Raw genomic sequence first — 25,352 nt, 5'->3', positions numbered from 1 at the left:
AAGATTTAGGAGAGTGTTTATGGGAATTTTTGACCATTCTTCCAGAAGTGCATTTGTCAGATCAGACACTGATGTTGGACGAGAAGGCCTGGCTCGCAGTCTCCGCTTTAATTCATCCCAGAGGTGTTCTATGAGGTTGAGGTCAGGACTTCCACACCAAACTCGCTCATCCGTGTCTTCATGGATCTTGCTTTGTGCACTGGTGCGCTGAGATGTTGGAACAGGAAGTTGGGAGCATGAAATTGTCCAAAATCTCTTGGTCTGCTGAAGCATTAAGAGTTCCTTTCACTGGAACTACGGGGCTGAGCCCAACTCCTGAAAAACAACCCTACACCATAATCCCCCCTCCACCAAACTTTATACTTGGCACAATGCGATCAGACAAGTACCGTTCTCCTGGCAACCAGCAAGCCCAGCCTCATCCATTGGATTGCCAGACGGAGAAGCGTGATTGGTCACTCCAGAAAACACGTCTCCACTGCTCTAGAGTCTAGTGGCAGTGGTTTACACCACTGCATTCGATGCTTTGTATTGCGCTTAGTGATGTAAGGCTTGGATCCAGCTGCTTGGCCATGGAAACCCATTCCATGAAGCTCTCTATGCTGTTCTTGAGCTAATCAGGCTACATGATGTTTGGAGGTCTGTAGCGATTGACCCAACTTGAAGTTGGCGACCTCTGTGCACTATGCGCCTCAGCATCCGCTGCCCTGCTCTCTAATTTTGCATGGCATACCACTTCATGGGTGAGTTGCTGATGTATCATTTACACTTTGTTTAATGCCACTGACAGTTGACTGTGGAATATTTAATACCTGAATTCAATGATTTGGATGGGTGAGTGAATAATTATGGATATATAGTGTATCTTGGCATATATTACACATTTATTTTGGACATGAAAAAATCGGAAAAAAATCCATGCATATATATTTTTCTTCATTTGGAATTTTGGCGTTAAGACATATACACTGACATACTGGCCAATTTTTAGGCACTCCTATATTATGTTTACACACAGCATCCATTTCATCAAGTCCACGTACCATATAGGTGCACTTTGTAGTTTCCCTTCATTTGTAACTTGCTATGATACTACATATATTGACATATGTACAAATTCTCATATATAGTTCTGTGCAAAGTTTATATGTATACATTTTATTTTTAAATATACAAAAAAAATTACATTTTGCATTAAAATTGGCAGCAAAATGTGTTCCCTGTAGAGGTTGGTTTCACCTGTAAAATCATCAAGACATGTAATTTGCCTGGGGACGCCCAAACTATTGCATATAACTGTAGATTTGGCACATATACAAGTAATTTTTTCTGAAAGTTGCCATGAAGTCCAATTTAAAAAGTGCTTCTCCCATGAATCTAAATTAATGTCAATGTCTAAGCATTTCTAATTCCACAAGAGAGCAAAACCTGGCAAAACAGAAATGGCCAGATGCTGTTTACCTGTATGTAGTGTACAGTGTACCTGTAGTGCCAGCCTTTGTCGCACCAGACAAACAGACCTGTTGCACAAGCTCCGCTACTCCCCCTGACCTCGAATATTATGGGATGTTACACATTAGCAGGTCTGCAAATACAAACACCAACACAGTGACTCTTACCTCCAGCTTTCAAGTCCAATGTCTAGAATTTATCAAAAACAAATAGTCTCTGTGTATGCATGACCCTAAGTGAAAGCGAGTGCATGCTGGCAGGTGGGAACGCGTGGATAACGCTCACAGCTCGGACTAAAGCTTTTTTTGTTTTTTTAAAAAAAGTCCTTCTGGTGGCAACAGCTTCTCAATGGGCTTTCACCACAGCCTTCATTTCCACTTCAAACGGCCAGGGAAAGGGATCCTACCCGTGGGGTAAGGGGGTAATGAGCACCACTCCTTTCTTCTTTCAGTCTATTCCTCTGGCTTTCTTTAAAAGAGGAAGGAAAGTCCCTGGTGCTTTAATGATCCACCTTTAAACAGACACATGGCTTCTCCTCCGAGCTACCGGACAATTACAACACTATTCTATCTTGTCCCGTTCTCAAGCTCACTTACAAGGCCATTAACATTCACTTTATAATAGGCCTGAACGGTAGAAGAAGAGGCTGCTTTGAGTGATGCTTTGCCTAAAATAGGATTCAAAACCTTAAACATCAAGGTGCACAATGGGCCTTTATTCTCTGGGTTCCTGATGGGCAGAATAATGAAGCCTGTTTCTGTATAAACGAAGCGATCTCTCGGCACAAACGCAGCAGTGTCGGACAACCACTCCAACCTAGAACCGGTCGTGTCAATGGCACTGATCTTGGCAGAATCTGCATGACAAATATCTCTTTGTGTGGGTTTGGGAGGCAGCAACATTTGAGATGTGACTGGAAAAGAAGACTTTTGTTCAATTCCTGTCTTATTAGCAAAGCACAGTCCATCAAAACAATCTGGCTTGAGCACTCAGAATGATGGATGATTCTTGAGAAGCCTCAGCTTCAGCATTTATGGTAACAGGTGTCACAGGAGTGGTTTCCATTTTCCAGTCCTGCAATTTTTTTCCCTGCTTTCCAGACTCCAACACACTTGACTCAGTTCACAAAGGGCCTGATAATTAGCTGATGAGTTACCAGGCATGTTTGATAAAAAAAACAGAAATTGGAAGCCAGAGCTTGAAATTGTGCCAAGTGGTACATTTTCAGGGTGTTGTAAGGTAAAAGACTTTCGACTTACTACTGTTTTACCATTTTTAACAATATATATGAAAACATGGATGCTTCCACCAAAGCGAGTATTGTTAGCAACAAAATAGACAGCTAACGGTGGCAATATGAGGCATAACTTCAATCTCAAAACAGTGGAATGTCAATTTTACAAATTTAACCAATTATGCTGACTGATCTACAGCAAGTATCATTTAAAGAAGAGAAGCAGTTGAGAACACCATCCCAGCTTTCCGAATAGGAATTCCCATCTGAAGGGCTTTTTCCTTGATTTTTCCTAGTCGGAGGAGGGAAATTCCAAGCTACAAGCTTCCGCTGAATAGAGCACAAGAATGGAGACAACTGTCACAGGTTTACTATTTTATAAATACTTAATTATTTGATTTATTTAATTGCTTTCATATATTTTCAATATATTCATATTGCTTGACATATATACACCTCTAAGCTGTGTACAAGATAAACAACACTAACATTAACCAGCCTAATATAGGCTAAATCTGTTATCCAATCAAATCAAAAGCCTACTATGGCTAAAATTGTTAGCTTCTACATTTAATCATATATCCTCAAGTGTAATTACTATTTTGTTCAGTTAAAGAAGGAATTCCACCAGGTGTTGGCCTAAAACATATTTTCTTCAAAGAAATCTTTTTTTTGTTTGTTTGGATTTATCACTACTTTTGTTTTGTTTTTTTCTCTCAACATCATCTGTGATGAGAAGAACTGATAATAAGAATGACTTTTACTATTTACATTTTTGGCATTTGGCTGATGCTCTTATCCAGAGCGACTTATAATTTGGTCATTTTACACAGGTAGGCCAAGGTGGTGTTAGGAGTCTTGCCCAAGGACACTTATTGGTATAGTGTAGGGTGTTTGCCCTGGTGGGGGGACTGAACCCCAGTCTACAGTGTAGAAGGCAGAGGTGTTAACCATTACACTATCCCAACCACATATTTTACCATTATTAACATTACAAAAAAGCATGCAACTTCTGGTTCCCATCACCACCATTGTAAAGAAATCTCAGGTTCTCTCTAATGCACCAATGAAACAGCAACACACTCGGAAAGTGCTGAGATTTCAAAACATTGATCGAATTCCCCTTTAAAGGTAAAATATGCAGAATGCTCCAATATGGTTTAATGAAATATTGTGAAACATTAAGAGTAATTACTCATAGTATGTAGGGAAAAGGCCTCATTTTTACAGTTGAAACAAGTAGTTGATTTTGATGTGACCACAAACCATTTGTCTAGCACTGAGACAGCAACACAGCCTACAAGAAAAAAATGACTTACTGCACCTTTACATGAGGGAAGTTTGTTGGAACTGATCTTTCAACAGTTACTAAATTAATTATACATCTTTTAGAGCAGCATAAACAGCAGTTAGCATGCCCAGACTTCACATCGTCTGTACCTCTCGGCTAAATGCACGACTTAGCATAGGTTGCTTTTGACACAGGCGCCAAATCTTTATGCACACTGCTGGTGTGTAAACTTGAAAGCTGAAAACAGTCGAGTATTAATTGAGCTTTATAGCAACTGGTACATGTGGTTTATGCACCACATAATCCAGGCTACAGTCGCCAAGACAAACAAGGCTTTTTATGGCCAAATGTAACAGTAGTTTTGGATCCAGAGTCTGAATGCTGCCAAGCCATGGATGAGGTCGGTACAATTAGGCAAACAGTGCACGAAAAGAAAACACAATAAAAATAGACAGTATAAATATTTACATTTCGGACAAAGACCTCATCAGGAAGGTATCTTTGATGACGGTTTACATAACAGACCCCTTTTTCTGGATGCATATTAATCCTAATTTTGGACTAAACTGCAGTGACAGTGGAGATTCACAGCTGCAAATCCTTTTTGGTGTAGGATCAGACTTAATCGGTGTCTGGGAAACTAGCCTAGTATGGCTAAATCCATTAGCTTCAGAGTTGACTTTTAAAGGGCCTATATCATGGAAAAGCACTTGTTTTTGTTTTGTTTTTTAAATAAAAGCATTTGAAGTAATACGCAAACTTTGTTCACTTTTCAAAACTGAAATGCAAAGTAAACTGCAAAAAAGCCTCTTTTGAATCCATTGGTTTTGTGATGTCAGGAGAACCAACACACGCATCCGTCTATTCAGCCTACAGCAGTTTAACCCCGCCCACTCTAACCCCACTGAAGTTATAAGCAGTGTTTCAGCACAAGGTACTACTCTGCACTCTGTACAGCCAATCAGAGCACATATTATGAATATGTCGGTCTTAAATGCACATTAACACATTTGTAGTACATTAAACTGTACAAAGGTTATAGTGGACCTCAAAATAAACACGTTACGCAGAAAATGTAGCATATGGGCCCTTTAAAATGAACGTACCTAAAAAATCAATTAAAAAAAGTAAACTGAAAACTCTGTGTCCTTTTCCTGCCCTCTGTGCATCGCCACAAAAATCTATCATTTCTTCCAATGCAAACAATCGTTCTTGAGGTTAATCGTAACTCAGAATTGAATCCAGAACTTCATAAACACCTCAAAAAGTCACAGAAGTCACCCTTGAGGACAACCAGCGGTCCTCAAAAACAAAAAGTGACCTAGCACATTGGTGAACCTGACCAGAGGTCTGGACAGAATCGCGCCGATCACATCATTCTCAAACCCAACCTAGCCAAGGCTGTGATCAGCTGACAGCAGGCTTGTGAAACACACAAAGAATTAAACTTAAAAAACTGGCCCTCAGAATAACAGCTGACGTCACTTAGGAAACTGTGACGACGCCTAATAGGGACGGACACAAAATCAGCAGCCTGTAGCAAAGACGTGGCTGAAATTTGTGATGTTATGGATATGCAGCTTCACAAACACTGGTTTTGGTAAGTGAACCATGAAGTATGAACTTTTGTTGGGTATTAAATGGAAAAAAATGATGAATAATGACCTAAAATTGATCAAATGGCCAGAGTCTAACATCTACTTGACTGTGCTCCAGTTGCACTATTAAAATGTGCTGGTGGGTCATTCAGTTGGATTTCAGGATCTTTCTGGAGCGACTTTCCACCCAGACTTATGAGAAATACGAACTTTTGTTTAGATTCATTGTGGTTTTGTGCTACGAGCACTCTCATCTTCTCTCTCAATCCAGCCGTGCCAAAATCCATTTCCTCTAGAAGTGCTAACAAAACAAGAATTTTGAGAAAGCATTCAAAAGCCAGTTCCGCTTGAGGTAACGGATCCTTTTTACACATAACTTTCGTGCTGGATGCCTTACTTTTTCATAAGAATGTGTGCCAGGGAATAGAATTTAGCAAGGACACTGCAAAAAATATATAACATTTAATTGCTCTTCTGTCCAGAAAAATATCAATGTACCATACTTTCATACTTAAAGAGGAATTTCACTGATGTTTTAAAAAATCTGCATAATTCATTTATTGAGAGGTAAACAAAGTCCTTCAGAGTGGTTTCATGTAAAATGCTGCATTGTAGTGAAACTTATCAACTTCTTTTATCAATTTCTTTACAGTGGCCGTGATAGAAAACCAGGGATCTCAATGTTTGCAACTCATAATAAACCATTTCATTTGCTATCCAAAATGACCAGCAAACCTCTTTGGGTTTTTTGTTTTTATTTGTAATGTTGAAAATGACAAAATAGTGGTATATATATATATATATATATATATATATATATATATATATATATATATATATATATATATATATTTTTTTTTTTTTTTTAATACAATACCCTGGATGTATCTCTCCTCCCTGAATAAATTATAAAATATACAATGCTGTAGCCCAAAACCTCCTGAAAAAGCATCAGGCAGCATATGCATAACCATTATATGTAATAACTCTCTGTGATGGAGCTTTTAGAGGCATTAAACTCTTCAGATGTCTGGCACTTATCACTACTATTTCTCTAGAAAAGGGCACGCAAGAAAACCCTGAATGACTTTGTTTACATCTTAATGAAATAATTATGCCGAAGTAATAATAATAATAATAATAATAATAATAATAATAATAAAAGGCAGAACCCCCCCATTCTTCTCAGGTTCTGTTCTTTTGTACAATACAGCACATTCAGTGACAACCTCTAGGACCTGCAGCATTTAAATAGCCATAATAAATAACCTATTCAGCTTGTTAAGGTAGAACACACAAATATCCGTATTTACATTCCAGCTGTAACTTCCACAACATTCCTACACAGTCTTTCCCTTTACTGAAATGTGTGCATGTCTCTGTTCTGGAACAGAAGCTTAGACATGATACTACTGACAGGTGTAGCAACTTCATGACCTGTAGTCCACCCTGAGCATCCCATTGAGTCATAAAGTTTGTTTTATCCAAGAACTGAAGCAGGCCCCCCTCATGTCAGACCCGCGTGGGGCTGTCCGTGTACAGGTCCATTTTGGCCGAGTGGAGCGCTGCCGCAGCTGCCTTGTAATGGCAGTGGGAACTGCCGCAGTTGGCGCTAGGACAGGGCTTCCGAGCTGTCCGCACTGACAACTTCCGAGTGCACAAGCCCTGCCAAGTCTGAAGAGTCTTTGAGCTCCATACCCACACCCCACTGGTGATGCCCACCACTAGGGACATGAATATCTTCAGCATGAATACGGCTACTGTGGGCACAGAGGAGTCCAGGGTACAGTCTTCTGCCCTGCGCCCAGGAAACGAGACACATTTGCTCTCCAAAGCTTGGAGCCTCCAGTAGTCCATGTTGAGTCTCTCGTAAAAGTAGCAAATGATCACGCAGGTGGCAGGGACTGTGTAAAGGATGGAGAAGACCCCAATCTTCACCATGAGCTTCTCCAGCTTCTCTGTGTTTGTGCCTCCTGTTTTCATGATTTTGCGGATGTGGAAAAGTGCTACAAATCCGGTGAGGATGAAAGAGGTGCCTATGATCAGATAGCAGGACAGGGGAATAAGAACAAAGCCTGTTAGAGCATTGGTGTCCATACTGCCCACATAGCACAGTCCAGTCAACTCATCCCCTGCCACCTTACGCATGGTGAGGATGACTATGGTCTTCATAGCAGGGATGCCCCAGGCGACCATGTGGAAGTAGCTGCTGTGGGCCTCAATGGCTTCATGGCCCCATTTCCTACCTGCTGCAAGGAACCATGTGAGTGTGAGGATGACCCACCAGATTGAACTGGCCATGCCGAAGTAATAAAGGATGAGGAAGACTATGGTACATCCAGTGCTCTCCAAGCCCTCTTGAATAATGTAGAGCTGCCCATTTTCCCGGTCACACGCAATGTTCTCAGCACCAGCCACAGAGCGAATGACGAAGGCCACAGAGTACACGTTATAGCACATAGAGAGGAAGATGATGGGCCGCTCAGGGTACTGGAAGCGCTGGGGGTCCAGCAGGAAGGTGAGGACTGTAAAGGCAGTGGAGATGAAGCAGAGGGTGGACCACACGACCATCCAGATGAAGGCAAAGTCCTTATCTTGCCTGGACCAGAAGACATCCACTGTGGGGGAGCACCGTGGGGCGCATGTTTCACTCTTCTCCACATACTGGAACTTCTCCTGGTTATCACAGGACCGAGAGGTGCTGAACTGTTGCCCGTTCCCTATCCCAGGCTGTCTGGGTCGGGCAGGAACAGGCAGCATGCCCTCCCCTTTCTTAGTCTCAGGCACAGTGTCGTTCTCCGGAGCCTCCATGCAGAGAGCATTAGGGTCATTGTTAGTCGGCAACCTTGAACAGTCCAAGGAGTCTGGCCAGCTAAAACTGAACCGTTCCAGAACGGGAGAACACTTTTGCCGTGCCTGCTCACACATAGGACGGCATGCCGGAATAGTGGTGGACACCTGATCCGTACACATGGGGACGTAAAGGGAGCACAAGAAAAAGCGGAGGTGTGGATCACAGCCATACTCCACCAGAGGGGCAAACTCACTGAGCTTAATACTGGCCTCTTCCTGACTTTCATATTTCATGAAGTTGGGCATGCGTGTCATGTTGTAGCCGATCCCTTGGCACATGGGGATGGTGATGGGCTCGCATTTTGCCGGCCTGCCCCGCTCGCTATCATATGCGCCAATGTCCAGTGAGGACCCAACCTTCACTAGCTGGCACCACAGTAAGATCACAATCTTCATGTGACATGCCATAGTAATGCAACGGACTCAAAACATCCCCACACAGTCATTAGTAGGTGAGGAAGTCTGTTATATTCAGACATATGAGGCAAAAAATCTTCCTGACAGTCTTTGGCTGAAAACAGAGATGCAGTGTGGGAAGAGAGGTGCTCAGACGTTCACCGTTCATGGCCATACCTCTGCAAATGCGCTCTCACGCGTGGCCGTTCAATCCACAAACGAATCTCTCTTCTGTAAGTTTCCTCACGCGTGAATTCAAGACAAAACACTGTCTCGGTGTCTGCTCCGGGCGCTGAGCGGTCAAAACAAAAACAAACAGCGAGCCGGCAAGCACTGAAACTTCAGCCGTCCATCACTTTAAACGCTGCTTCAAAAGCGAAACCGTAGCGCGTCCTCCAGTCGTTCCCAGCTCAAGCACTTCTGAAAGTTCACGGACAAAGTGACGCTCGTTCCGCCGCGTTTCACGGGACATTATGCGTGCTGTCCAGACTCGGTCACGCTCTCTCGGTCCAGCGCGTGGCAAGACTGAAGTTTGTCTGCTCCCCTCGCCGTAGCCTCCCAAACTGGGCGGAGGAAAGGTGTCCAAAAGCCCCTCCTCGCACAGCCCAGATATTACACGCGTACAGACACTGGTTCAGATGCACTTCGAGACTGTACAGCAGGAGTAAATACAGCTGCAGTGCAATGCAGTGACGCCGAGGCGAAACTATGTAGCCTACAAAATGCTTTTTATCATGGCACTGCCAGCTGCGATACATGGAGGCTCTAATACTGCAGAGCTGTCATGATAAACTGGACCAGATTACAGGACCTGCTTATAACACAGCATGTGCATTTGTGAATATGATGTGGTGTATAAAATAACAGGACAAACAACCTATAATATAATATAATATGGCAGCTATCATGATTGTCTGAACTTCAGAACTGCATTGCTTTTAATACAGTATGGAATTTACACTTTGCGGCCACATAAATCACCCAAAGTGACTCATTTTGGTTTTGCATCATCATCATCATCATTTGCATGATAAAAGTAATGGGCACTGAATAAAGCTGATGTAATATAATCATCATGAATATCCACAAATAAGTAGCATTGCAATAAAAATATGTAATAGGAATAAAAATAAAACTAATGCTGGACCGCTGTCATGCTTGGCCGCACTGTTTGCTTTTAACAGCGTATGGAATTTACAGCCTTAGTAAAACTACTGAAGCAACCAGAGGTAATGACTTTGCATTTCTATCACCATGCAGTTCAACTCTTCACATGAACTTGTGCCTGAATTATGCACACATTTATGCACACAAAGACTTTCTTTACCTCCAAAGCTGGACAGGAGCAAGATGTCCAAGAGACAAGCTCCTCCCCAAACAGTCATCATCCAAAATAATATAAGCCTACAGTCACTTGCTCTCTAAGGCCAAGAACTGAGGTGGAATACATTTGGAAATAACAGGAGACTGAGTAAAGTTATGCAACATCAGTTGAATGAATAAGAATGAATAACCACTTCATTTAATAGCCAAAATGACCAGTGAGCCCATACATTAGGTTTTACATTTATATATTGACTATGTTAAAACAGTGGAAAAGGGGAAAAAATCCTTTGGGGATAATTTTTCCTTCAAGCAAAATGGATTTAAAATACATTTTAGGCCAAAATCGTATCTCAAAAGTATCATAAAACAATGCTCCAGACATCAAACTTTATATTTGAATTTCATGTGATAACTTTCTGTGCAGGAACTTTTAAAGGCATTCAACCTTTTAGATGTCTGGTTCCTATCACCACCACTGGGAACAATTCTGACTCAGGTTTCTCTAGAGAGGAAAGTTTCACATCAAACCACTATGAATGACCTTGTTTTACTTTGTTTATCTTACCCATTTAATCATGCAGAAATTAAAAAGAAAAATTGGTGATAAAGTATCATTTTTCCATCTTATATTTCACAAGACCACTATACTTTGAGATTATGGGCGAAATATCTATTTGGTAAGTCACAGAAAATGTGCTTATATTTTATGATTTTTTATGTCCCATTAAATATCACTGAAGCACTTCTGGGAGATCTTGCAGGTTGCAGTTGTAACTACAGCTGAGTGAAGCTGAAACTATTGCAAAAACAGGAATGTTACCAGCATAAAGTTGTCGAGAAAGTGCAGGGCGTCAAAGAACAGCTGAACATAGTGTCACAATCAGTCCAGTAGTTTTTGTTGAAATCTGTGCACATAAAATCCAACCAGATGAAGAACTGCGAATTGAACGCCACTGATTGCTGCTAACAGACTTCACTTATATACTTTGTATTCTCTGTAACTGAAAATATTCCGCCTTCATTCAGTCAAATACAATGCATTTAGTAATAAAGTGTAATATAGGCTGGATAACTAGATTGATTTTAATACAGCATTAAATTTATAGCCTTCAAAGAACTACTGCAGCAAGTCATTTTGGGTTCACTTGTTAAAAAGGTCCTGTAACAGTCTTGCCTGTAAAAGAAAGAAAAAAATCTGAGCAGGTACAAGTTGTCCAAGAGACAAGCTCCTGCTCTGACAGCACTCATCCAAAATATTGGACACGCTCAGTCACTTGCTCTCCAATTATAAAGGGAGAAAAAATAGTATGATAAAAATAACAAGTAGGACTGAGTAACGTGATTCCAGTGGAGTAAATAACAGAAAATAAACAATAGTAACCAATGAATGGCCAACTTCTTTTGTACCTTATTTACAAATGTAGTCTAAAGGGAATTTTAACAGTAATATTACAAAGCTGGTTATGCAGCTGTTACTAATCTGGCACAGTGTCAACAACAGCAAAATCATTTTGTATTAGGCCTAGTTATTCATGTTTTTTCTCTGAATTGTTTGTAATAATTGTCATAGTTTATTTCCAAAATAAAAGGCTGTGTGCATTTAAAAAACAATAATCTGGGTGGTCCAAGGTTGGACCAGCAGTGGCATACAGTCAGCGGGGTGCCGACTTTTTAAAGTCAGTGGAGCGATATATGCTTGCTATCTGGGATCTGTTGTAAATATGAATACTCTCCTCCTACAGCAGCACCACAATACTACATACTTTCCAGTGATCCCGTGAAAATCCTGCTTGTAATAGAAAAACTGAATCATGTGTATTTTGTAAAGATCCATTTTTCTTCACCCGATCGAACTGTATTTGACAGACCTGATGCCATTTGGGGCATCCACAAAACCAGTTCAGAAGACTGCTGTACCCATCTAGTGGTCATAAGATAAGCAGTATGTTTAATTCTCTCTGTTGTAGTCTACTAGAAAGACCAAAAAAAAATACTACTTACTTTCTGTGTACTAAACTGTGCTGTACAAGACAACTCTTTTCTAAATGGATGGGCTTCCCTAAAAACATCTACAGAATCAAGTGGGCTCAGATTTCGGTCTCCATTTGCCGTATCTTCTTTTGTGTGGTGGTACTTATGTCATTTCCATATCAATTCCTCTCCCTTGTCCCAAACACAAACCCAAAGGTTCAGCCCGGGGTCTGATGGAGCTTCTTTTTCGTCCCCCATTAGTACATGCTGGCACAGGCCCCAGTGCAGGTCGAAGGTGAGGGGAGCAGCACCTGCACTACATCACCCACCTCCACCATCCATTCTCATGCTAAATGCGAGTGGAGATGAGTGCCTCTAGAGTGCTTGCACTGGGGATTCATTAGCCCTTAAACCGAGCCTTTTGCCAGCTCGCGGGAAGGCGGCAGGCCACGTCGGTCACGTTCCTGCAAAAAATGTCAGACGATCGATTCTCTCGTTTTTCCCCTGACAGGTCAATTTCCTGCTTGAATCAATGAAATGGGATTCCGTTTACCGTCTGTTTTTGTTTTGGCTGAGAACTGTTGGAGGAGGACTTTCCAAGTCCACTACCGCAAGCCTCCACTGGTCGGCCGTGAAAGGGCCTATTCTTCGTGCTCGGTGAATGGGACGAAAATAAAGGCAGAGAAACCACATCTACAAGGGCAATCAGTCAAAGTTACAAATGTGGGCATTAAAAGCAGGAATACAACTTTTCCATGAAGCCAGGGTGTGTGTACTTCACTCTCTTACTGAATTGCCTCAGTGGCCTCATTAAGGATGAATGATCCAGACAGCACAGAAAGAAGAATACGAGCAAGAAGGAGCAAGAAGATGATAAATGTACTTGTGGAGCAAATAAAAAGCATTATAAAAACACGTTTCAGCTCCAGAAATGGTTGATCTGCCATTACATGTTTGGTGTCTGAAGTCTGCATCTTTAGTTTGGCACTGAAGTTACAAGGCTAACAAGTAAAATCAGAGTACACTCCAGCAATTAGCAACTGCGGTCCTAATCATACCACTCTTGCCTTAGACACAACTCTTGAGATGACTACTTTTTGTGGTGTATTAAGACAAAAAGTTTGGGCTCCCGGGGTCTAAACATTGGCCTTATTGTTGGGAGATCGCAAATTCAGAATGAGAGTCCAACCCTTGGCTGGGAGTCTAAGAGAACATTAACTGTCCTCACACTCTCTGGATGGGGAATGTTGGCCCTTCCTCTTCCCACATTACTCTAGCCAAAAAAATCATCTGTTAACTAATGTCACAGAATTGGCAATTAGCATTCTCCTCCAAGCTTGTTGAGCTGTCCAATGACAGTGCATTAGAGGCAGTTTGAAAATATATAGTGGTGCTGCACTTGACTTGGAAGAAGCTTGTGCTAACCTTTACCCTCCCAGCTTGGTAGCATCATGTGACCTAGCTAATGGGTGGACCAAACTGTAATATATATATATATATATATATATATTTGATTAAAAGTGTTAAAAACTATAAGTCTAATCAAAAATACTTGTGAGGCAAGTTTATAAAGATTTAGACAGTTTGCATGGAGCTAATTGGTGGAGTACAAACCTCTACTGTTAGCAACATTAGCCTTGTACCTCCAGTGCAAAGCTAAGCTTTAAAGTGAAGCGAAGCAAGCTTTTAAAACGTGGTATATAATTTGCCTTGGCTGGTAAAATGTAAGCCTCCAGTCGGCTTTAGGCCTCTTTAGATCATAATCATGAGTTGTGTATGTAGAAAAGGTACTTATTAGCAATAATGGCTAAGAAAAATCAAAAGTAGCATTATTTGCCATCTATATTAACACATAAGACAGTAACTGGCCATAAAACTCCAGTACAGACAAATGCAGTCATAATGTTGACATTCAAAAGTAGGTAAATCATCAGAGAGTCACGTGAAGCACCGTTTTTTTTTCCACAAAAGACACTCTTGGGGTCAGTAGAATTTCAGCAGACTGACACTGACAGCACTATTTGTGGATGGAGTTCTGATATATGAATATTCCCAGTATAATCATTAGTCAGGAGCATGAGAGGCCTGATGCATTTGGTTCTCGCACAGCCACTCTGGCACAGGACCGCAGCACCCTGTTAGCCTCATCCAAAACTATGAGTGTGGCGCGCGATGCCAAGGAAAGCAAATACTTTATGAAAATAAATGGCCGAGCCTGTTGAGCTCAATTTGCTCCATTTAAAGTCTCCTGCTTCAACTGGACACTCCATAAAAAGTCCATTTTTCAAAAAAGGGAATCTAGCTTAATATTCAAACCACTATGGCTGCAGTCAGAGTCAATGAGTTTGCAGTTTTAAGGGAAATTCCGCCATAAAATCAATTTTACATATTTTCCTCGGTGGTTCTCTTCTGATGCGCCTGTTTTCAGGGTCAGTACAAAATATGTTTTAAAAATAGGGGAAAAAAATCAATGTTGGGATGGAATTCTACTTTGAGGTTTGATCTCCATCATTAGATCCCAACTCCCTGAACAGATATGTGCTTGTTTTTGAGTGACGGCCAGTCCAGCCATTAGAGCAGTAGGTAGAAGGGGTCAGAGGACTTTTGAAGTGCACTGTGAAGATGTCTTTCAAGTCTTTCAAGACCCTGTATTCCCATGTATAGTCATCGAAAAGAAGAAACCCACAAATATAAATATTTTCTCTGTTTAAAGACATATGATAACCAGTGTATGTTAATGTTGTTTCAATGATTTGTCATTTTCTTTATAACAAGCATAAAAAGCCACTAATAGTATGCTAATATCTTACATTTACATTTACAGCATTTAGCAGACGCTCTTATCCAGAGCGACTTACAAGAAGTGCTTTGTCTATCTAGAGAAAGTATCTTTGCTAGTTACCAATAGGTTAGAGAGAAAGACGGTCCTGAGCTCAGATACTGCTAGAAACAAAAGTCACTGTAGATACCCAGAGAAAAAGGAACAGAGTTAAACACAGAACTCTGTGCTGTGCAATGCAATAAAATACAACACACTACAATACACAGTGCAATACAATAAAATATAAGCGCAGCTTGTAAGTGGTAGCTAGCTAGCTAGCTATATTTCCCAGTTCTGACGTCTGATGCAAAAGAATTTAACTGCTGCTCTATTTAAGGTGAAACGAGAACATTCAAAGAGCCTGGTGAATATCTGACTTTAGCTTCATATCACTAAAGAATTAAGGGTGGGCGATAATAAATAAATGTCACATCCCCCTCTTTGAGAGCAGATGCAGCAAAAATGTAACTAAAGCCCAGCAGCAGGTTGCTTTACCCTCCTCCGCTATCACTGCAGACTGGCAGGCTCACCTACAGAGAACCGCTAGTAGCCTGTCAATGAAGTAAGGTTCTTATTATTTGAGGGTCTGAGGGTCATAGGGGAAGATTTCAACCACTCAGTTCCAAGGGGTAAGACGACAATGAAAAACAAGGGGTATGGGTAAAAATAAGAAATAGGATTGAAACCTTATTATAAAACCTATATGGTTGTGTGTGTATATATATATATATATATATATATATATGTGTGTGTGTGTGTGTGTGTGTGTGTGTGTGTGTGTGTAAAACAGCAATGCTAGCTTGACACAGTTGACTCTGTGGGGATGTGTTTTTTGTCCTTTGATTGGGTTTCACCAGAGAGTAACAGACAAGGAGTTATGGGAGTCATTCATGATCACGTGGCACACATACTTGATGGAAAATCATCTGTATGCCAACTAGGGATCATTTTCAGCTTTATTTTAGAGATGAGGGCCACAGGCCACTGACATGAACGGCTTGCATGCAATGTGCGTTCTAGCCCCGGCTTTAAAATGAACACAAATAGAAACGTAAATGCCAGCTAATTCAGTCAAAGGAAGGTAAAACTCTGAGGATAAGTGCCCTGCTATAAGCTGTCAGTTGTTATTTCTGTGCATATTCTAAAGCAGCAGAAAACACCACGCAAATTTGGCAACTGACCGTTGTCTTAAAATACAATCTTCATTTAAAATAAGGGTAGATTATTCTTAAACGGCCTATATTATACCATTTTTTTCTCACTGTTATAAAATGAAAGAGTTTGATGCAGTACGTTAACATCATTAAAATGTAAAACTCTCCATGTATGGAAACTAAGCTGGAAAAATGACCTGTTTTAAATTCATTACATTGGCAATGTCACAAAAAAAAAAAAACAATTACATACATATGCCTATTCAGCTACAGCAGCTTAGCCCCACCCATTCACACTGAAGTTATAAGGAGTGTTTCAACCTGAACTGCTTTTTGAATGATACACAATACAGGGCAGTCAATCGGAACAGGGCTCATTTGAAGATGGTGGGAAAAAATGAATTATGGCTGTTTTTTTGTACATAAACCAACACAAATTGTATAAGTTGAAAACAAAATTAATAAAGTGTAAACAAACTCAACATAATATAAAGCTTCCACTACAGTTATGTATATTTCTCTGAACCATACAACCAATCCAATAACCATTTAAGAATGTTTATTTGTAAGTATATAGTCCAACACTTACAAGCTACAGCCCAAACCTGTTAACAGGTAATGTGCGCTTTGAGAATGGAGGTGATATCTGCTAAAGGTTGGAGGCCATTCTTTATTGGCTGATTAAAATAAATTGGCACGTCTTAACCCACACTTCCCCCAACCCAGCTTAGGTTACCAGCAAGTCATGAGGATCTAACGAGTTCTATTAATATAGTGTGGATGGCTGGAGGAATCAGGTGGCATCTCGCTGGCTTGAGTTCAGATGGAGTCACGCAGTGCCCAAGTGCCAGATATGTGTCACTGCCTGGCTGGATCAGTGGTATTTATGATGGAGGGTTGCTGTGCTGTGTATCTTCTCCAGAGCATGATCCATTCTCTCCATCAGGTACTTAAAGGAATAATCTCAATCAGTTGCATATGTATTACAACAATGGTTACCATGAACAATCATTTTAACATGTGTCAGAACTTAGAAAAGAACCGAAAACCAATCGATTTAAAACTCACTTTTAATAGAAGCCAATGGGCAGTTGCTGAATTCAGCAAATGAATGCTTGAAATATGTGACTATAAATCACAAATCTGAACCGCTAGACTTGAACAACAGAGGAAAAAGGAAGTTTCCAAAATTCTTCTTCAAAAATGGTTAACAGCTATAGAGAAAATGGGAGTCCTAACAACCATGCAAGACCAGGGAGACCACCAAAACTGTCCACATCAGATAAGCAGCACTTACAGCTTTTATCTTTGAGAGAGAGGAGAAAATCTCCACTCTTCCTTGAGATCCTTAAAAAAAAACACACAGTGTTTCTTTACACTGTGAGAAGACAACATAACATCATGGGTCTGAAAGGATGTGTACAAAGCAGCAATAGACTGACCCCCCCAGGGTCCAGACCGCAACATCATTAAAAATCCATTGTCCATTTCATCAGCGCCACTGACCAGATAGGTGCACTTTGTAGCTTGTCTTTGTGGTATGTAGGCAATCGAGGACTTCTGAAGAAGTTAATAACCTGGAGCAGGTGTGACTGACTGCAGATGAAACTAGACTTTGCAGATCTGCAAGAGCAGGGTTGGTGACCACTGGACTAGAGGATGCCCAACACAAACTGTACAGCAACAGATGAGACACAACTTGATATTTGCATTATCTAAATTCCACTTGAACTACTGTTCAGCACTTTGTAAAGCAATCGTTGATATGAAATGTGTTGTATGAATGCATATTGCTTGAATTTAAGGAGTGTATGTAAATGAAGCCCCTGGCATTGCATGTGTCAGAAGAGTGCAGGCTAAGTCAAAGTGACAGACAGCAGCATATCTGGCAGCAAAAATAGATGAGAGGCAGTCACTGGGGGCCTGCTGTGATATGAGGTTATTCTATAGCTATGAATGCATGTATAGTACTGAGTAAACTGATAATTATGTGGCCAAGAAAATGAAAAAGGACAATCCACAGATTTGGCTGATGTTTCCAAAGACAGTGGCCAGGTGATTTTACATACACTGTCTGTCAAGGGCTTGAGGACATCTAGCATTTCAAAATGGTTTTGATCCAAATGAGCATGCTTTCTTTGGAGTTTTGTATAACTTATAACTTATAACAATAACTTAACACATTAAAGACTAAATAGGTTTATGATGTGAGCACTCAAAATCCTCTAAAACCCTCTTACCTGAGGTCACATGACTGTAATGAATGGCCACAAGTGGCCTAATTCTTTTATAAAACATTTTATGACTACATAAATATATTGTTATAAAATATGATGAATGCACAAAAAAGATTTTTTTTACATATTTTAGGATATGTAGTTTGTTTAGAATATGCTTATTTGCTTATTATAGATATTTGTCACACAAATGTAGTAAAAACTTAGTTTAGTCATAGTTAGGCCTTTCCCTGTCACAGCCCAGGAGGGTGAAGACTAGCACGTGCTACCACCAAGGGCATGTGAAGCACCACTAGATCTTTTCAAATCGCTGCTAATACAGGGAGATTCACTCGAAAGAGGCCCCGAATACTCTGTAATAACTCTCACTAGGACAAAGCAATCTGAACGAAACAATATACTCCTCAGTATATGGAGCTTCGAACAAGCCTGTATGCCCCTGCGTCAGAGCGATGAAGTAGGTGCCAGACAGCTGTTGTGACGTTTATCCTCCGCTTGCAACTTCCAGGTGAATACCCCCGTACCCCTTCATGTGTCTGGCAAAAAACAGAGGTTACTTCCAGCACTGCATGTAATGCAATCTACTACACATACGTCAAGATCCATATTTTTTTGGTTCAGACTGCTTCATCCTAACGGTAGTTACAACAAAATATTCAGGCCTCTTTCAAATGAACCTCCCTGTACAACATCATTAGAGAGGCCAGCACACTAAAAGGAGAACACGGTTAATTCCCTTACATCAGCCAACAGAAGCCTACGTTGGTTAGCATCTCACTAAAGAGATGGAAAGAGAGGACCACCCTAACCAACCAGAGAGGACAAGGACCCCTGTTCACAGATGGCTGTGGCATCACAGAGCATTGATGTAGCTCTCATTTATTCAGTTGCACCACTGAAAAAAACATCCTATGGTAGGCCTTGGTAAGTTTCACTACCCAAAATTTGGAGCAGGAATGAAGGGTGGCCCAGCCAATTCTTAAAGGAATATTTCATCAGTTTCCTCCATCTGCTGCACCTGTAGGGTACAGTCGATTATCATGCGGAATAATTTCAACGAATTTCCCTGAACTAAGAGATGAAAAGCAGACTCAACAAACCTGTTTCCATTATAACTGTGTTTGAAAGAGCTGCCCATTTTCTGTTCTTTAAAAAGTTCAGAGAAATTACTGTCCATGGTAATGGACCGTACACCACAGATGCACCAGATAAGCTGAAAAATGCTGAAGTTTTCCTTTAAAGCACATTTCTAAAAGTGTCAGGCAATGCAAAATTATTTCTGCCTAAACCCCAGCACCAGACGCACTGTACTTCAGGACTGCTTCCGTTTTCCATCATTCAAGCACTTCTCTCTCTTTCATTCAATTCCGATTCTGTCTCTCCGTTTCACTCTCTCTATTCTTCCTCAAGTCAAGCACATAATTCCCATTCATTTCACCATCCCTGCTTCTCTCTCTCTAGTCTGTTCTTCCTCTGTTCCCTTCACAGGCAGTCTAGCAAAGACATGAGTCTTACACACATACACAGCTCTGATTCTTCTCTTCCGTGCAGGAGAGAGGAAAAAAAAACGGGAAAAGAAAAACACAGTCATTTTTGGCAAAGTCTTATGTAGCCACACAATATCAGGCCTTGTTCTTCAAAAGTGCAGAGTAGCATTGCGAGGAATTATGAAGTGAAATTAAACAAACACTGGCAGCCTAAATTTGTCCACGCTGAAAACAAATGACAAGAAAACTCAGAGTAACCTTAACATCCTCTTCTGAGAAGGATAAAGACATCCGAGGCAAGAAAATATAAGTTATACAAAAAGCTGAGACATCAAGATGTTGGCAAAATAAATGGAGACTAGACTAACCACCCACGAAGGAATACTAATGTAGTTACAGCGTTACATACTGGCCTATTACCTATTATAACAACAGTGAAAACTTAAGCAGCCAACAACAGACGCTATTCTCAAATCTCTATATACAAATGTGTGTATATGCTGTATATAGTGTTTATTTACTCGGAAAAAAAACTATTACAATAAACACAAATAACATGAACACAATCAGTCATTTTACACATCTCCATGTATTCATTATCCACTTCCGATCCAACACCTGGTCTGACTAATCTATATTATGTCAAACCAGGTGTGAGGCTGATGATGGTAAATAAATGCCCCCAGCCATCCAAGAGAAACCTGAAAACAAACTTTGTTTGGCAAACTAGAACAACAAGAAAAATGATTTTTCAAAATAAGAAATCCACTTCACTAAGTACACCTTGTCTCCACAATCTTTGTCAATTTTATCAAATAGGTGCACTTTGTAGTTCTACAGTTACTGTAGTCCATCTGTTTCTCTGCACACTTTGTTAGCCTCCTTTTACCCTGTTCTTCAGTGGTCAGGACCCCAGGGACCCTCACAGAGCAGGTATTATTTGGGTGGTGGATCATTCTCAGCACTGCAGTGACACTGACATAGTGACTGACATCAAACATTTTTCCTGTGTTGCAGTGTTTTAATGAAAAATATAATTTTTTTCATTTTTCCAAACATTTTACAAATCAAAGCTGTGTTTGCTAGTCATGTACAGTCTGGCGTTTTTGAGCGTTTTTCCTGCTCAACATTGTCACTACTGAAACAGTCACTACTGAAATGTCTGGTAGTTTTTAAATGTTGGTTTAGTTTTGGTAGTGACAAAGTGGAATATTCAATCTGTTATTTTAGCAAACATTATTCAGGTATATCGTCAGTTAAAAGTCAGAAATGGGTTTTGAACTTTGGAATGCATGATCCATATATCGCTGCTGTCCTTTGCTGTTCTGGAACCCTGAACAGCATGCGTTACAAAAACATTTAGACCAATCTCAAGCCCATCCTGAACTACATAGTAAAACGTATCTGAGTGGATTGGGCATTAACTCAAAACAGAATATTGATCATTAATTACTCAATTGGATAATTTATTTTCACAAACAATAAACTAGAAAAATTCATATTCCTTTTTTTTTTGGCACTTTTACTGGTCCATTTTATCCAATCCAAATATAGATATTATGTAATGTATTATATATATATATATATATATATATATATATATATGAATGTTTATACAAAAAAAAAAAAAAAATATTCCAGACCTGTCATATCCTGCCCAAACACGCTTGAGATGATGCTGATGTCTGCCAACTGTCTGACCTGACTGCAGAGGGAAACATATTTCATTCTAACAGCTAACAGAGTCTCCACTATGCAACAGTTTACTGTAGAAAGCAGGTCCATTATAAGACATTTTAGCATCTCATCTTAGGCTAGCTTTCACAAACACAATGACACAATGCCTGACGTGCAGTTGAAACTCCTTTAATAGATGTTTGACTTGACTTGGACTGCTGAGGGCTTCAAGGAGAAATCTAGAACTAAACTTTGTTCTTCAAACTAGCTCACAAGATATCAACTGCTTTTTAAAAAAAATGTATTGCTTTTGCTGTTTATTTGCATATATTCTAAATATATAATGGTGTTTTTACAAGCACCAAAATGCTTATTGTCAAGACAGTTTTAAATGTGTTTAGGTGACTTTTGCACAGCAGTGCATGTTGTTGAAGGGTGGAAGCTTCAGTTGGAATGACAGACTAAATATACATGTTTAATCTAGAAGGCCAAAATGGTTCAAATGCACCAGAGTTAGCTTAGCACAAACACACTATTCAAAATCCCATAAGGTTACCAGCAGAAAAGATCATGGGCTACACTGAGTCATGGTTCGCCCTTAAATGTCATGATGGTCACATTTTATTACCATATGTTTCTCAATTTATAAATATTTTGGCGTACCACAGTAACCCCCATAGAGAATACGGAATAGAACCAAAAAATGACCTCTGGATTTTATACACTGTATTTAATTGTTATTTATTGCTATTAAATAGTAATATTTTGCGGAGTTATAGGTGAAACACAAAGGTATACAAGCACACCAAGCCAGTAAATAAAGGCTGTCTATGCTGCTCGGGGCACATAAAGGCAGTATTAACAGTTTGTTTTCTATTTGTCCCATCCACTGGAGACCACAGAACAGTATTTGCAGGGCATAAAGAACACCAAACAACGGAAAATCAACTGTAGAGAGACTTGTCCACGCTGATGCCAGGAGATGGTCTCCACAGGCCTGTTAAAACGCTGCTGGTTGCTAGTTGTGTTCCTGGCACAGTCGCCAGAGACAGCTGTGAGGAGTGTTTTACGGAGCCATAGAAGTAAAAACTCTCAATCTTCTAGATATGCGTGTTGTGAAAGATACAGAGATTTTAAAGGGGTCACATTTTTCTTATATTTTATATTTTTCCCCTGAAGTCCACTTATAGCGTTTGTGTGGGTTTATGCACAAAAAGCAGTCGTAATTCATTTTATATGACTATTTTCCAACCTCAAATTAAACAGCCTACCATGCCTTTAAAGCTGATATATGTAAATATTCTGATTTTTCTTCTGATTGCTTGCCCTGTATTGTGCCTTGTTCAAAAAGTTTGTTTAGTACAGGCTCAAATCTTCAGGGACATCAGAAAAAATAAGCTTCAGGAATTCATTTTGGATGTGTGGATCCTTCAGAGGGCTGCAATGATATATGTGCTTCGTGACAGCCAGGAACAGCACAATGTTTCATCAATCTTCCACTCTAATACCTTGGCTACACACTGTATTTTGGAAAAACTTCAAACTAGATGTCAGCCGACATGTCATGTTGGTTACTGATAAATTTTATTTTTAAAAAAGTAAAAAAAAATATACATATATACACTTCAAAAACGGTTCATTGCTTCTGATTACAGGAAGTATACACAATAACCAAGAACCCCTGGCAGCCTTGGTTTGGAACCACCATAGAGCATCCTAGCACCTATCCTAGGCCAGGATAAACATCGGCCAGCGGAGCAGCTCTTAGCTACCATCGACAAAGAAGCACTGTACTCTGTAGGTGCCTCTGTTGAACCCACAAAGCCCTCCGCCCTTTCAAACACTCCCCAAGATTTGAAAAATGGCTCCTTCTATGCAAGACATACACTGAGCATATTTCAAGCGAAGCATTAGGGAAACTGCTCAGAGAGTTGTGATTATATAGCTGTTAAGGGCCTCACAAAAACGACCTTCTACTTAACATGCAAAAGGGGTTTAACAAAAATAGCTATGTTTTTATTGCAGTCCCAATGACTCTGTCCCTTTTTTTTTCTCTCCACCCCAAAACAAGTGGGGCCCACAGGGGAGCCTTGAAGCACCCCGTCAACCCCAACAGAAACTCACTCTGGGAGATAAGATGAGAGGCAAGCTATTCTCACAAGAAAAAAAAAAAGTCCACCTTCTTCCCCTTAGTCCCTTACTGCCTTCTCTAAATTTAGCCAGTGTTACTCTAGACTTCAGCAAGTGTGTTTAATCAGAGGTAAAGAGAACCCTCAGAGAGAGAGAGAGAGAGAGAGAGAGAGAGAGAGAGAGAGAGAGAGAGAGAGAGAGAGAGAGAGAGAGAGAGAGAGAGAGAGAGAGAGAGAGAGAGAGAGAGAGAGAGAGAGAGAGAGACCGACCTTTCATATAATGCCAAAAATATAGGAATACAGAATAATAAAAACTAATATATGGTATGACAGTTAAAAAAAAAAACCTTAAGAAAGGAGAAATCCACAGTATAAAGCTAACACACCACAGCTAATAGTATTAAAAAAAAAAGATAAAGCCAGAAAACAGAAATAGAAATAAATACATGGAATACAGCTAATAGCAGAAATAAATACAGGAACTATAGCTAATAGCAGAAGGCTAAAGATAAAGCTCAAGACAGACAAAAAAAAAAATACATAGAATGATGATAAAACAACTAACAATATGCATCTAATAGTATAAAAGATGAGGAGAGAGAGAGAGAGAGAAACACACAGACAACAATAGCTTAAGAGAGTACAGTACACAGAGATGCTAATGGCGCTAATATATATCTCATACTATAAGGCTAAAGAGAAAACACCTTTAATAAGACTAAAGAAGAAGAAAAAAATACCGCACTCCTGCCATGAATGACGAGGTAATGAATAGGACATTGATCTGCCAGGCCAGAGATGAGGGAGTAAATGGAAAGCCGCGTTTGCCAAAGTTATTGGTGCATGAATCATAGTTGCTGCCACACCAAACTGATTTAAGGTCTACAGTTTTAAGACCCTTTTCTCTTTCTGCTTTGTCCCTTCAATCTTCTCCCTTTCCCTCTTTGCAACAACTAAACCTCACTGGACCGACGTTGGCGGTCACCCTGCAGTCGCTGGCTGGAGGGCTTGGGTGTTAAAAGTCTTAAGGCTGGCCCTTTCTGGCACACCAAGGCCTTTGAGGGAGGCCAGACACCTGCAGGGTCCGAAGGATCTGTCAGCACCACCAGTCAGACTGAACTATAGGCAACAGCCGCCCGAGAGACACTCCTCAGCTAAAGAACATCATTCCGTAATACGTGCTAATCTGCACGATTTCTTGGATTTCAGCACAACCAGACATCATCACTCAAATGACTGCAAACAAGCATCTACTTAACGCTCCAGGCAATGGTTCATACTCAACACTGAGTTTACAGACTTAAAGTCACAGTTCAGTGAAAATATTACAGACTTTTCCACTGATCTTAAACATTGGCCAAGATATGCCTGAAGCTTCATTAGTTTTACACTGGAGCTATGAGACTAACGTAGCTAACAGGTAACGAAATCTGTAAGCCTGAAAAATCACATTCTTACCTCAAACTGCATGGAGCTCTTGAGTAATCTCAAATAGACGAGCTGGAGCCGTTTCTGACATCATTATAAAAAAGATCAAGGGTACATTGTGCAGTTAAAAACGTTAGCAATTGCCATTGTGAACCATGAATTTTGTTTGGATACTTTTGTCCATTTCTATAGGTGTCACACATTGTCAGAAAGCCATTTGAATCTATCTGTGATGATTTAAACAGGAATTCCACTGGAGAATTTCAGCATAATTAAATTATTAAGATGTAAACAGTCG

The 25,352-nt window shown here is 40.2% G+C and overlaps 1 protein-coding gene across 1 annotated transcript; it reads right to left on the bottom strand.

Moving 5' to 3' along the window:
• Positions 1-6,438: 6,438 nt before the first annotated feature.
• On the bottom strand, positions 6,439-9,370 carry fzd9a (frizzled class receptor 9a). Its single transcript, XM_017700033.2, has one exon. The coding sequence runs from the start codon at positions 8,834-8,836 to the stop codon at positions 7,088-7,090; it is 1,749 nt and encodes a 582-aa protein (XP_017555522.1). The 5' UTR covers positions 8,837-9,370; the 3' UTR covers positions 6,439-7,087.
• Between the last annotated feature and the right edge of the window lie 15,982 nt (positions 9,371-25,352).

Source organism: Pygocentrus nattereri, chromosome 23 (assembly GCF_015220715.1).
Source record: "Pygocentrus nattereri isolate fPygNat1 chromosome 23, fPygNat1.pri, whole genome shotgun sequence".
NCBI lineage: Eukaryota > Metazoa > Chordata > Actinopteri > Characiformes > Serrasalmidae > Pygocentrus > Pygocentrus nattereri.
The sequence above is the reverse complement of the archived record's forward strand: the minus strand, read 5'-3'. Positions and strand labels throughout refer to the sequence as shown.

Coding starts and splice junctions, on each gene's coding strand:
- fzd9a (XM_017700033.2), bottom strand. CDS start 8,836: ATGGCATGTCACATGAAGATTGTGATCTTACTGTGGTGCCAGCTAGTG.